A 14,166-nucleotide genomic window follows, 5' to 3' on the forward strand; every position below is an offset into this window, starting at 1 on the left:
TTGAGCCATCACTGCTGTCTCAGGGTGCATGTTAGCAGCAAACTGGACTCAGAAGCAGAGTTGGGACTCCAGGTCCTCCAACATGGGATGTGGGCATCTTAACCTCTGCACCACGATGCCAATGTTACTGATTTGATTCTTTTCTCCACTTTTCAGGGGAAGAAACGAGGGGCTGAAAGTGAGCAAGTAATTTGCTGAGATTCCATCTGACAAGAAACCATCGTCCCAGACTCAAGGCCAGGTCTGTCTGACCTCACAGCCCATGCTTGAACCTCTGCACCCTATGGCTTCCCACGTATCTCATTTGAAGATGGAACTAAGGGAACTCTTATCTCTTTTAAATTAATATATAAAGGAAAGATGTAAATTCTTTTCTGCAGACATCTTAGAAGTTAATAACCATCTGAGGGCTGGCGCTGTGGCACAGTGGGTTAACGCCCTGGCCTGAAGCGCCGGCATCCCATATGGGCACCTGTTCTAGTCCCGGCTGCTCCACTTCCATTCCAGCTCTCTGCTATGACCTGGGAAAGCAGTAGAAAATGGCCCAAGTCAGGAGGCTCCTGGTTCCTGGCTTCGGATAAGCGCAGTTCTGGCCGTTGCGGCCAATTGGGGAGTGAACCAGCAGATGGAATACCTCTCTTTCTCTCTTCCTCTCCTCTCTCTGTGTAACTCTTTCAAATAAAGAAATAAGTCTTTAAAAAAAAAATCTGAATATCAGCCTTAAACACAAATCAAGAGAAGAATGTGTCAACAGTGAGGAAACATCAAAGAAAAGAGGGGGTTAAAAAGCAAAATTTTACAATGATCATACAGTGCTATCAATCGATGGGTATTTCAGTCATTACAGAAGACATTTGACAGGCTAATTTAACAGGCTTATTACAACCTGAAGGGAACCCCCTTCGTCTTTGTAGTTCTATAGTTCATAAGAATATAATTATAAATGTGTTTTCTGAAATACTTTGAATATGAGAAGATCTCCCAGATAAATTTATATATATTCTGTTGGAAAAAAGATGTCCTCAATCATTAGTATCAAATGCCACATATCTATATCATTTAATATGAACATAGCTTGTGTCAATGTACTTTGTAATATTATTATTAGAACCTGGTCATTTTGGGGTGAGTTAGTTCAATTCAGTTTCTGTGCCCACTGACTGTTATTTTCTAAGGTTATTTGGCAGATAGCTAGTGTTCTCCTGGACTGATCAGTCTCCTTCCCCATGCTTGATCACCTCCTTATTGGAAAGCTCAAGAATAACTATCATTGGTAGTTATAAGCGAGAAAAATGATCTCGGAGCAATTGGGTAGTTTGCCTAGCTCTGCATAGCTGATGCATGAACTCTTCACGACAGGAAGAGGAGACAGAGCAACCACAAAAGACCCAGGAGACATGGAGGCACTGTCCCCAACCCTAGAGATCTCAGAGGACATCCTTAGCCTCTGTAGTCAGTACTTGCATAAGAATTAAATATTGGCTCCCTTTCAAGAACTTTCTTCCTTTTGCTCTCTTGAATCTAAGCAGTTAAAACTACTTTCAAAAATCTTACTTGCCTTCCTTGCCATCCTTCCCTGTAGCTTTCTTGCTTTTTCTATGCCTCTCCCCACTTCTATGTTGATACAGCCAGGTGGAGACCACATGAGGATAAGAGTAGTGGGAGAAGACATGGCCTTTTCATGTTACTTCTAAACTAGCCACGGAATGTTTGTGGCTCTAATCTTATCTTTGATCCTCTGTCCTAACCCCACATGCTGGCAGCATAAACTTTTTTATTTTTAGCTGGTTCTTTGGCCCAGTCTAAGTCCCAACTATGGAAGCTACTGAAGTCACATTAGTGACAACATGCATCCCAGTGAGCTTCATTGCCATGGTCAGTTTTTCCTATTTCTTTAATGTTGATAAATGGCCCTTTCTTACACAACCAAATAGCATCAGACAGAGCTTTACCTCTCAAACCACCATCTCCCTCTCCTACAGAGATTCCTATAAATGGAAGGTCCTTGGGATTGTAGGCTCAGATACGAAAACAAATATTGAGTCCCGGTTAAGTTGTCACTCAATAAAACCTCTCTTGAAGGACTATGTTGGTTTTTGTAATACATTCAGTCCACGTGCAAATGTGAAATTCTGGAAATACTATCTTTCATTCAAATTCTTTAAGCATAAAATAACAAGGACAAATGTCTATTTACCTGGAACAAAGCTTCCCTGGACCACTTCCTTGTATGCCCACCAGCCCTCATGGATTTTTGGTGAATTCTGTTGAGCTAAAGAGACAAAAGAAACAAAATGATTAAGATGATAGTCCAGAAGTCTTATATATGGGCTGACCAAGCAAAAAGGTTGCATATGCATAAAATAACTTCCTTCTACCAAAAAGGCATGCTATACCACAACCTTTCCTCTCTCTCTTTTTCAAAGATATCATTAATGTATAAACATATTGCCACATATTTTTATAAAGTATACTAGATATTTAAAGAAACAGTAATTATATATTTAAGACCTCTGCTGACAGTCCTCTTCTCACTGAACCCCTATGCAGACACAGACACACACATACACACACACACACACCCCAGTGGATTTGAACAGAGGCAGCAGACTCCACACAAGAGCCACAAGAGCTCTCTTTGTGTTTCGAACTCTTGTGTTTGGAGAGGCTAAATGTTTTCTAAAATAGCCAAGCAAAAACACTGAGTGATATAATCAGCCAGCTTTTCTCAGGTCCCAGGAAAATAGAAACAATAAGTAGCTGTTATGGGACGGATTTAAGATTCATGTTATTTGACAGAGGGAGATCAATTCCACCCTCCAGTTCAATCCCACAATACCCACTATGGCCAGGACCAAAGCTGGGATCTGGCAACTCAGTCTAGGTCTCCATGTTGGTGCCAGGAGGCCAATTACTTCACTCATCACCTGCTGCTCCGCAAGTCAGAATCAGCAGCCTTCTAGAGTTGAGTGGAAGTTTGGCATGGAACAAAGCTACTCTGATGCAACTGCTAGGTCAAAAGCCATCCTGATGGGTCCTTTTGATATGATAGGAAGAAAGGATACAGGACTCATGATGTTGGAAGATATCATACAGATCTGTGAGATCACATTGGCATGACCTCAAAGTAATGCTTGAATTTATGACAGCTGACAGGTGAATCAGAGCAATTCCATTATCCTACCAGTATGACCCAAAGTACAGACAATGCATCAACCTCTATTTAGCCCTTCATTAAGCTACACTCATATTTCAGTTTTCAGTTACACTAGAAGGAAAATAATATATAGGTTTCACTTGTTATTTGGCTAGTATAGAGCAAATTTTAAATCTTCTCTTTAATTACTTTAACTCCTAACTTTTTTTCCTGTCCTCAGTGTCCTAGTCATGAGATTCATCATTCTGTGTTAGAGAGAAGGAAAGAGAAAATAGGTTTGAAAACAAGGTGTCTTGCAGAGAGACGATTTGCAAAATCCCTTTAGCTTTTCAATGAACTTGTACTGGTCAGCTCTCTGTGGCAGAGAAGATACATTTTTCTCATGTGGCTTGTAGCTCTGCAGCTAAAGGAGAGTTTGTGACATAGGATGAGTAAAAGAGAAGCCTTCTTTCTAGGACTGATGGAGGGATTGGGGAACTTTATAAGCAAATTGACGTGGGATGAAGAATCTATGAAGACTGGAGAGACACAACTTTTCAAGCTGTGTAGCACAAAAAGCTGGGACATGGATGCCTCAAAGTACAGTACATTTCTTGGTGCTCTGACTTCCCATGGGATGTAGAATTTCAGATACTGCTGCAGACCATAAGTAAGATCCTGAAGACAGCTGAGTTGAACGCCAGTGCACCTGCTCTTAAGCAGCAGCCAAAGTGACCTCAAAGCAAATGTTGGACACGTTCTTTCCAACCACACAGCCAAGTGCAAGATTGAGTAGAGACTCTGGAAACTTGTAGCATCATGTGAATACAGGACATTTGGCATTAGCAAGGAGGCCTTCACACTTGAGCAAGCTGAGAAACCAGATCAAGAGTTACATGGCTGCAAATTGCACAAAGTTGGTGGAAATAGGACATTTCCCTAGGTTCTGATTCTCCTTCCTTGGCACTGCATGATTCACCTCCCCTGCTCCTTCCCAACTCATTGGAGGGTCATCAAGGATAAGATGGGAGTCACAAAGGCTCAAAAATCCATGAGAACAGGTATTACCCAATGCACTCACACCTAATGTCATTCCTAAAATGAATAATTGGCAATGCACATTATGCTCCAGTGAAATAAAATTCGACAGTACAACCTACCGATAAGCACAAAGCAGTTTGATATAAGACTTCTGCCCAACTCTTCATGTCAAACAAGTCCCAAGTTTGGAAAAGATATACATCTCTACAAAACTTAAACTGGGAACATTACCTAACAGTTCTATATCTGAGATGAGGCAGTACTAACTTTCCTTCTCATAGACAGGAACTTCTGAGTTTGACCAAAACCCACCAAGTTTTATACAAACAGGATTATTGCCAGTTATTGGATGATTTAAACAAATAAAATAAATAAATCTTCTTTGTTCTCAGAGCCAGTTTCTGGTGAAGCCATGTTCTTAGCACTCAAAGTTTTAATTTTGCATTGGTATTGAAAAATTTGTCTTCACGATATTTATATGCATTTCAAAAACTCACAGTACTTTAACTATGACATTAGGGCATTTCAAAATTTTCATTAAAAATGAAGTCTTGGGGCTGGCACAGTGGCGCAGCAGGTTAATGCCCTGGCCTGATGCGCCGGCATCCCATATGGACACCTGTTCGAGACCCGGATGCTCCACTTCTGATCCAGCTCTCTGCTATGGCCTGGGATAGCAGAAGAAGTTGGCTCAAGTCCTTGGGACCCTGCACCCACATGGGAGACCTGGAGGAAGCTCCTGGCTCCTGGCTTCAGATTGGCATAGCTCCTGCTGTTGTGGCCAATTGGGGAGTGAACAGCAGATGAAGACCACACTCGCTCGTTCTCTCTCTCTCTCTCTGCCTCTCCTCTCTGTGTAACTCTTCCAAATAAAATAAATCTTAAAAATTTAAAAGTGAAGTATCTTAACATTTTGATACAAATTCTTTTTTGAAATTCAGTATAAGGAGAGTCTTCAAAATTTCATGAAATTGTGTGTTTTAAAATTAAACTACATGGATTTCAAAATGGTTTTTGCAAGCAAAAATGATCTTTCAATTCTATTTTCTATGCTATTTTGAAGTTTCAGTGTATAAAAAATAAAATCTATAATATATACTTCATTGTGTAACTGCTTGAGCATGATATATTAGAACAGAAATTGGCAGACTAATACCAATTAGTCAAATATGGCCCACAGCCTGATTTTGTACTGCCCTAAAGCCAACAATAGCTTTAAATTATTTTTAAAAGGCAAGAAGAATGGCATTTGTGACAAAGAAAAGTTACATTAAATTCAAATTCCAATGGTCATAAGTAAACTCTTGTTGGCATATAGCCACACCCATTTCCTCACATACTGTCCATGGCTGGTTTCTCAGTCCAATTGCAAAGTGGAGTACCTACAACATAGACCATTTGACTCACAAATCCCAAAATATGTCATTCGATACTGAAATAATTTGTTAATTGCTAACTTACCCACATAATTTCAAAGGAAAAAAACAGTATAATCACTGTAATTCTTTAACTGTAATGCAAAGGAGAAGTGCAAACAACATAACTTGAATAAAACTATATTTCAACACAAATACTTATAAAAATATTTACTTATTTCAAACACAGAGTTACACAGAGAGATGGAGGGAGGGAGGTATGGAGAGAGGGAGGTGTGGAGAGAATGAGAGAATGAGAGAATGAATTTTCCATCTACCAGTTCACTACCTAGATGGCTACAATGGCCAGGGCTGGGCCAAGCCAAAGCCAGGAGCTTCATCCAGGTTTCCTGTATGGGTGGGCAGGGGCCCAAACACCTGGGCCAAGTTTCACTGCTTTTCCTGGGCCATTAGCAGAAAGTTGGATTTGAAATCAAACAGCTGCAACAAGAACCAGCACCCATATGGGATGTCAGCATCACAGGTGGCAGCTTTAACCGATATGTCATAATGCCAGCACCTCAACACATAAATACTTGAGACTTGATGTAATACAACTAAGTTGGATACTTGATTGAAACAGATATAAATTGTTTTGAAGATTATAGAATCCATGAGTGGTATTGTTCAAATAAGTCTGATTTTTTCGAAGATAGTGAGCAAACTTCCAAAGATGAGAAAAAAACAAGTAGCATTTTCTCTAAATTACACAGTATTTATGTTGAAGAACAAGGAATATTAAAATTTTCTAAGAGATGCTTTGTGTTGATATGCAAAATGAAATTTGAAGGCTCAGATAAAAGTTTTTCACTCTCTTGAATGTCTGTTAGCATATGGGATAATTTATTATTGTTTGGAACTGTTTAATGTATTACAGAGCATACAAAATCTATGCCTTCCTCTGGCTGGTTGCAATTGCAAACTCTTTCACTATAGCAATGTCAAGTGTCATCGCTCATTTTAAAAATATTCTGCCAGGAACTGTGATACCATGTACATAGTTGCTGACCAAAAGGAATCACCAATAGCCCCATTTATGTGTACTAAATGAGAAGGAATGAAACATGACATTGAACACTAGTCAGACAATACTATTTACTCCGAACAGAAAGATCCATCTGTTCCTATCTATCCAAATTGCTGAGTCTTGCTGGATAAGTGTGTCATCTTGTTGCATACTTAAAAACATTCTCCAGGTTTTCTTGACACTTGATAATATCCTAAAGATACTGTCATTCCTACAAATGATAAAGTAGTGAGAAAAAAAGATAGATGTTTTTCATCAAGATGGCCAAAAGGGAAAGCTAACTCAATAAAATGCTGAGTAAAATCACTAGGATTTTCAGACACACGCACGCGCACACACACACACACACACGGAAGACCTAGGAGTCTTACCAAAACATCAATTTAAGAAATTTCTTTGTAAAGAAAGGAGGAAAAAAAAAGCCCTGGATAATTGTTGCCACTGACACGAGTTTTGTTGAAAATCTGTTTCATCCAGAAAGTTGAAAAACACTTTGCTCTCTTTTCATCTCCAATCGTCTCTTCTTCAGCTGTCTTATCCATTCAGAAGCAGAATTATGTAAGATTTTAGAAAATGATTAGACAAACAGGCCATCTGAACAAAGCCTATTGTAATGACAGAACTGCAGGTTCCTAATAACTTCCTGTGATATGTACTGTGAAGAACAAATTCACCCACCAGAAATCAGTCAGCCCTAGTACAGCCCATTTGACATCTATCAATTATAAAAAATGATAGATTCAGGTGAGGAAAACGAAATGAGGGTGTGCTGTGCAGTATGTTTTGGAATGCCCCTGGATGCTCTCAGTCTGACCTCATTCTGTTTGACACATGAGGGAGACAGAATGACACATTCCTAAGTACATCACCTAAAGTTATGCTTCAGTACTCTAAGAGGCTTATCTAAGATACGGCACCCAGAGAAACACAGGATTCTGGTGTGAACCCCTCCTCCCATGTTCTCAGCAGTCATCTCGTTGTTGCTTACATCTGATTTCCAGTGAATAGGAAGCCGATTGGGAATTCCTCCAAGCATACAGGTGAACAGAGAACAGCCTTAGCTGCGATGCATCCGAATTTCTTAACCTGCAACCAGCCCCTGGGAAAATTCCAGGTGTCTAATCAAAATAAAATTGTGTTGACAATAAAAGCTGTTATCACTGCCAGATGCAGCAATATACATAGTAAGAGAAAACATTTTTTATTTTATTCCCTTTTTTTCATTGTGGCATTTTTGAGAACCTGTGAGTTTCAAAAGAAAATTCACAGTCTCAGAGATGGAATAGGAGCCTGTTCTGTCCATTCCATCCATCGACCTGGTCTTGCAGAATCAAAGGATTTTGAAAGAAGCATGAGTTCATTGCTCCAATTGCTTTTGTTGCAGGTGAGGAAGTTAGGGCACAGAGAAAGGCTGTAACATATAAAAGTATGGGGGCTTAGAACAAGAGTCAGCACATTCTTCTGTGAAGGGCTGTACAGTAAATATTTTAGGATTTGAGGAACACTGTCCAATGCCTCAACTTTGTCATTGCAGTACAGAAGCAGCTATATGAGTACACAATAACTAAGTACATGTGACTTATACATAAGAAAAAATTTTATGTACACAGCAGGATGAATTTGGCCTGCAGGAAATGGTTTTCTAACTCTACTCTTAGAGCTAGAAAGTCTTTGTTATCTAGTTCTGCTTCTTATTCAAATGTCTAGAAGTGAATTACTTTAAAGAAAAGGAATCTGAAGAATTTTAAAATGCATGGGTTTAATTATGGGAATATGGTATCTGAGCGATAGGCACTTCAGAAAGGATGCATAATGAAATTTTCCAGTGTCATGAAATTCATCACTAGACTACATAAAGTTCAATATGCCCTTCTTTATATCCCATTCCCATTGGACCAAACCAAAACAGGAGGGCTCTTAGAGAAAAATCATCCACAAACTCAAGCTGGGTTTTCCCAACCACTCAAAAAACCAGATTATTTCCTCAACTACCCACTACCCTTTTAAAAGATCTTTTACTTACTTGAAAGGCAGAGTCACACAGAAAGAGAGAAACAGATAAAGAGGTCTTCCATCAGCTGGTTCAGTTCCCAAATGCCTACAATGGCTGAGATTGGGCTATGCCAAAGCCAGAAGCCTGGAACTCAGAGTCTACCATGTGGATGGCAGAAGCCCAGCTACTTAGGCCATCTTTTGCTGCTTTCCCAGGCACATTAGCAGGGGGATCTCAAGTGGAGCAGCCAGGTCTCAAACTAATGCTCATATTAAATGTCAGCATTGCAGACCACAGCTTATTAACCCACTGAGCCACATTTCCAGCCCGTGAAACTCCCTTTTCTTCCCATAAATACATAAAGTATATCTCTGAATGACTCCTGGGAATATCACCAGTTTCCATAAACAAAGTGATTATATTTCCATACTTTAATTCTTTCACCTAACTTTGATATGAACTTTTAAAACTGTTGTACATCTATAAATAGTTTCAACTTACTACTTGTGAGATGAAGTAACTTAACTAGTTCAGGCTTAGAGAAAACACAACTGCAAAATCCCTCCATGTGGAAATTATAGTGGTCGCTTGACCATACTCAAGAGCAGCACCTGAGGGTATACAAGTGAGGCAGAGAAAGAATGGTGCACAAGGGAACAGAGGAGCCCTCACAAAAGGATTCAGTGGGGGAAAACCAGAGTGCCTAATAAAACTCTCCCACCCACCAAAACACATTAAATTGTAAGCATTCACTTTGCAAAAATGAGATTCTAAGCCCGAGGTCAGTAAGTTATACCTGTGCTTGGTGCTCCTAGGGAAGATAGAACTAAGCATATAATAACAGATGCAGTTATATCACATAGGATACTGTCGTTATTTGCTTTTAATGGGGGAAGTAGCAGCCCTGAACACTTGTTTCCCTAATCAACTGTTCTCTGCCTGAGGACCAAACTCGAGAAAGACCGCACAGAGTCGGGCTGGAAGAACACCAGATGTTCGAAGACAAAAAAAAAAAAAAAAAAAAAAAAAAAAAACAAAGTTCTTGTAACACTGGATGCACCAAAACCCCAAGACATCACTGTTCTTTAATGGCCAATTCTACCTCCTATGCAGGAAGTGGGAATGTCGAGAAGAGTAGGCGTCACCAGAGGAAATGTAAATGACTGCCTTGTGACACCGCATGGCACCAGTGGGCCGACCGGAATGATGCCCTTCCTCAACTGCTTGACTTCTCCACCACCTGGTAGATCTGTCCCTCCTCTGTGCATCCGCACTCTTAGGTGTTATCCTACACTCCAGCCCTTAGACACTGCCCCACACTTGATCTATTTGCATGTAGTTTTCATACTGAACTGGCACTTTCTTGAAGTCAGGGAATGAAGCTTATTTGGCAATCCTATTATTGATGCAGAGCTTATTCTCTAATTGGTGTCCAAAGTTGGGTGAAGGCATGATAAATGCTGAAGTTATCCATTATGTAAAATTACTGTCCAGCTTGCACAATCTTGAGAGGTTTCAGTCTACATCTAAAGTCTTGTGGATGTGATGCCTCTATTTGTGGGCAGTGAGAATGCGGACAAAAGTGTTTTCAGATTGGTTGATGGGTCCTTGTTCACTTGACAGATGGAGGAGCACCAGGAGCTGACACCCTGCCTGGGGAAATCAAAGCCATAGCGAACAACTTTTACTTAGCTCCATGTGCTTCATTTAGGAGCAGAGAGGAGAAAATGCTGGATCTGAGACTATTTACATCTCTGCCATTCTTCACTTTTTCTGAGTTTGTGGGACAAGGATGAAACTCATCTCTTTTCACCCTATGTGACTCCCCCACTTCCCATTTCAACTGGACAGAACATTTAAAGGGTTGCACAGGCTAATGGGATGACAAAGTGACTGTTTCCAGCAGAGAACACAGGTCTAACCAAAAATTGTCTTTGAACAATGGAATAGCACCAATCGAGCTGATTGTAAAATTGTGCTTACACTGGCATATTGGGAAACTGAAAGCTCGGTAGTAGGCAGTCTGCATTATTTTCACCTAAAAAGCTTAGCTGAAATCAGTTTCAAAGGCAACTAGAATTGAGAATCAGTGAGAGTCTTCGCCTTTTCCACCCCTCTGGAACTCCCTCTTTATCTACTTCTGTACTTGTCTTAATTCACAAATCCTCACAAATCGCGACTCCTTTCAGAAACCTCTTCTAATTATTCCAACTCTAATGCAATCCTTCACATCCTTGAATTTCAGAATCTTAGGGTCTCCCCCTCATTTGCACATTCATTGATCTGACATACATTTTTGAGCACCTGTGCTTGTCAGGCAGTATTTTGAGCATTGGAGACATCAAGAAATTTCCTGTTTTCTAAGAAGAAACATTCTCTAAGAAGTAAGGGAGGAGGACAGAAAAAAGCAAAACACTGAATTATAATATATAGAGAATATTAAAGTATTCTGCAGTTCAATTATAGAGGATGAAGTAATAGAGAGTGACTAGAAAGATCCAATAGGTTGTGTGACAATGATAGCCTTTTGAGGCTGTGACACAGTTTTAAATAAAAAATCTGGTATCATGAAGATCAGCAGCAATAGTGTTTAAAGACTAAGTAGGCAGGAAAGAGTCTTTTTCAAAAAACATAAGAGTGGCAATTATAGGTGAGCACGGGTGATGCAGGGTTAGAAGCGATGATGTGGTCAATAGCCAGGAGTAAGACATCGAAGGCTCCCAAGAGGCTGGAGCTGGTGACAAAACACTGCAGACAGACTGGTTCATGACCAGGATAAAGAAATATAAGGACCATATGTGAAGGGTAACTCACCCTTTTTGGCCTCAGGGACTAGATGTTCAAAGTTAAGATAACGAGGCTGACTCAAAGGAAGAGTAGCTTTGGGGCATAAAGTGAGATCAGCAGTTATTTGAGGTAGCTCATGAACAGTAATGGAGACATATCTGGTAGAGGGATATAAAAGGAGTCTGAGGAAAAGTCTAGATGAGACAGACTTTTATGGTTCTTTGACATAGATACTATTCAAAGGCTTGACTTAGAATAAGTCACTAAGACTACAAATGAAACTATATACAGATGGGGCCGGTGCCGCGGCTCAATAGGCTTATCCTCCGCCTGCGGCGTGGCACCCAGGGTTCTAGTCCCAGTTGCTCCTCTTCCAGTTCAGCTCTCTGCTGTGGCCCGGGAGTGCAGTGGAAGATGGCCCAGGTCCTTGGGCCCTGCACCTGCCTGGGAGAGCAGGAGGAGGCACCTGGCTCCTGGCTTCAGATCAGTGTGGTGTGCCGGCCGCAGTGTGCTGGCCGCAGCGGCCATTGGGGGTTAAACCAACGGAAAAGGAAGACCTTTCTCTCTGTCTCTCTCTCACTGTCCACTCTGCCTGTCAAAAAACAAAAACAAAAAAATATATACAGATGGGTCAGTGCTGTGGCGCAGCAGGTAAAGCCGCCACCTGCAGTGCCAGCATCACATATGGGAGATGGTTCTAGTCCTGACTGCTCTACTCCGATCCAGCTCTCTGCTGTGGCCTGGGAAAACAGTGGAAGATGGCCCAAGTCCTTGGGCCCCTGCACCTGCGTGGGAGACCTGGAAGAAGCTCCTGGCTCCTGGCTTCAGATCAGATCAGCTCTGGCCATTGCAGTTATTTGGGGAGTGAACCAGAGGATCGAAGACCTCTCTCTTTCTCTCTGGCTCTACCTTTCTCTGTAACTCTTTCAAGGAAATAAAAATAAATTTTAAAAATATATAGGGAAACCAGAAGCAATACAGAACAGAATTCCCACATGCTCAGTATTTACAATATTTAAGGGTTGGATAGAGAACTGAGAGGGAGATACCAATAAGGATGGGGTGAGTGGCAGACAATAGTCTGATGCCATTTCTTCCCTCTATATCCATATGTATACTTGACTTACAATAGTTTTATATTTATAGAAAAGTATAGTTTCCATATACAGGCTCCCCTGTTATTAACATACTATGTTAGTATGGTACCTTTGTCACAGTAAATAAACAGTATTGATACAGTATTATTAACTAAAATCCACCTTGTTCAGATTTCCTGTGTGTTATTAACTGAATATTCATTTTCTGTTTCTGGATCCCTTATGGAACCCATATTACGTTAAGTTGCTTTGTTTCCTTAGTCTCTTCTACAAAAATGTCTTCACACACTTTTGATTTGTATTTTCCTATTAGATTATCTCTCTGACTAAATTAAAACTATCCCAAGGGTAAACGCTCTGGCTCCTCTACTATCATGCAACACAATGCACAGGTCCACCACTACAATGCTTAACAAATATTTGCTTAATAAATCTAGGAAAGAGGAAGAGGTGTGCAAAGCTCCATTTGGAAATGTTTTTCACAACCATTTCCTCTAAGGAACACTCATTCCTTCAAACTACTTTCCACATTTTCCCTGAAATATATTTAATGATAATTGGTCCTTAGAAAATTTAAGAACATTGTAACCCAAATGATAATAGTGGAATGCAAAACAGGGACAGAAAGATGATCTCTAATCTGTGTAATCACGAGAGACAGTAATTGTTTCTGCTCCTTTCACCAAACATTACTTCTTGCATCGTTTCCTCATTCTCCCTTTTAGTATGCATATGCTATAATTTATCAATTATCCCCTACCCCCTTCCCATGGCCATTCAATTGTCTGAATACTGCAATCAACGTACTGCAGAGCTTCCCTTGATCCCCACCCCCCTTACAGGGCCATTCTTCTCATAGTAGGCTAAAATCAGCATTGAGGGACTAAGTGTGTATATTAAGTTATTTCATAAAAATGTTGTAACAATTTGCATTGCCACAGTAATATTGGTGAGCATTTCTGAAAGAAAAATATTTGGGATACTCTCAAGATAATAATGATAGAATAATGTTAATTTAAAAACAATTTGGATTTCTGACAAGTAGGCAACTAATCAAGAAGTATCACTTCTCTAATGAATGATTCTCTTCTGTCACATATAAATGAGATAAACAGTCTAAGGACACATTTCCTGATCATTTTTTTCCTACTATTTATCATCTGAATCAAGTATACTTCATTTTGGTAGTAGAGTCAATTCACACTTTTTTTTTTTGACAGGCAGAGTTAGACAGTGAGAGAGAAAGAAAGAGACAGAGAGAAAGGTCTTTTCCATTGGTTCACCCCCTAAGTGGCCGCGTTGCGGCCAGCACACTGATCCAAAGCCAGGAGCCAGGTGCTTCCTCCTGGTTTCCCATGCGGGTGCAGGGCCCAAGCACTTGGGCCATCCTCCACTGCACTCCCGGGCCACAGCAGAGAGCTGGACTGGAAGAGGAGCAACTGGGACAGAATCTGGCGCCCCGACTGGGACTAGAATCCGGGGTGCTGCACCGCAGGTGGAGGATGAGCCTGTTGAGCAGCGGCGCCAGCCTGAGTCAATTCACACTTAAACAGCTGGATGAAACTTCAGACCCTGCAGTTCAAGTCCATGCCCAGATTCACTCAGCCTCCCATTCATCGCAGCAATAACAGAGTGTGTGTGTGTGGTATTCACAATAGTAAATGGGTACT

General features: G+C 40.6%; 1 protein-coding gene across 1 annotated transcript in view; it reads right to left on the minus strand.

Annotated features, from left to right (window-relative positions):
* CA10 (carbonic anhydrase 10) overlaps positions 1–14,166 on the minus strand; it is a 565,541-nt gene that overhangs the window by 439,936 nt on the left and 111,439 nt on the right. The window contains exon 2 of the mRNA XM_062175200.1: positions 2,198–2,272. Coding sequence (XP_062031184.1) covers positions 2,198–2,272 — 75 coding nt within the window. The remainder of the gene's footprint in view (positions 1–2,197; positions 2,273–14,166) is intronic.

This window comes from Lepus europaeus, chromosome 18, assembly GCF_033115175.1.
Source record: "Lepus europaeus isolate LE1 chromosome 18, mLepTim1.pri, whole genome shotgun sequence".
In the NCBI taxonomy this organism is placed as follows: Eukaryota; Metazoa; Chordata; class Mammalia; order Lagomorpha; family Leporidae; genus Lepus; species Lepus europaeus.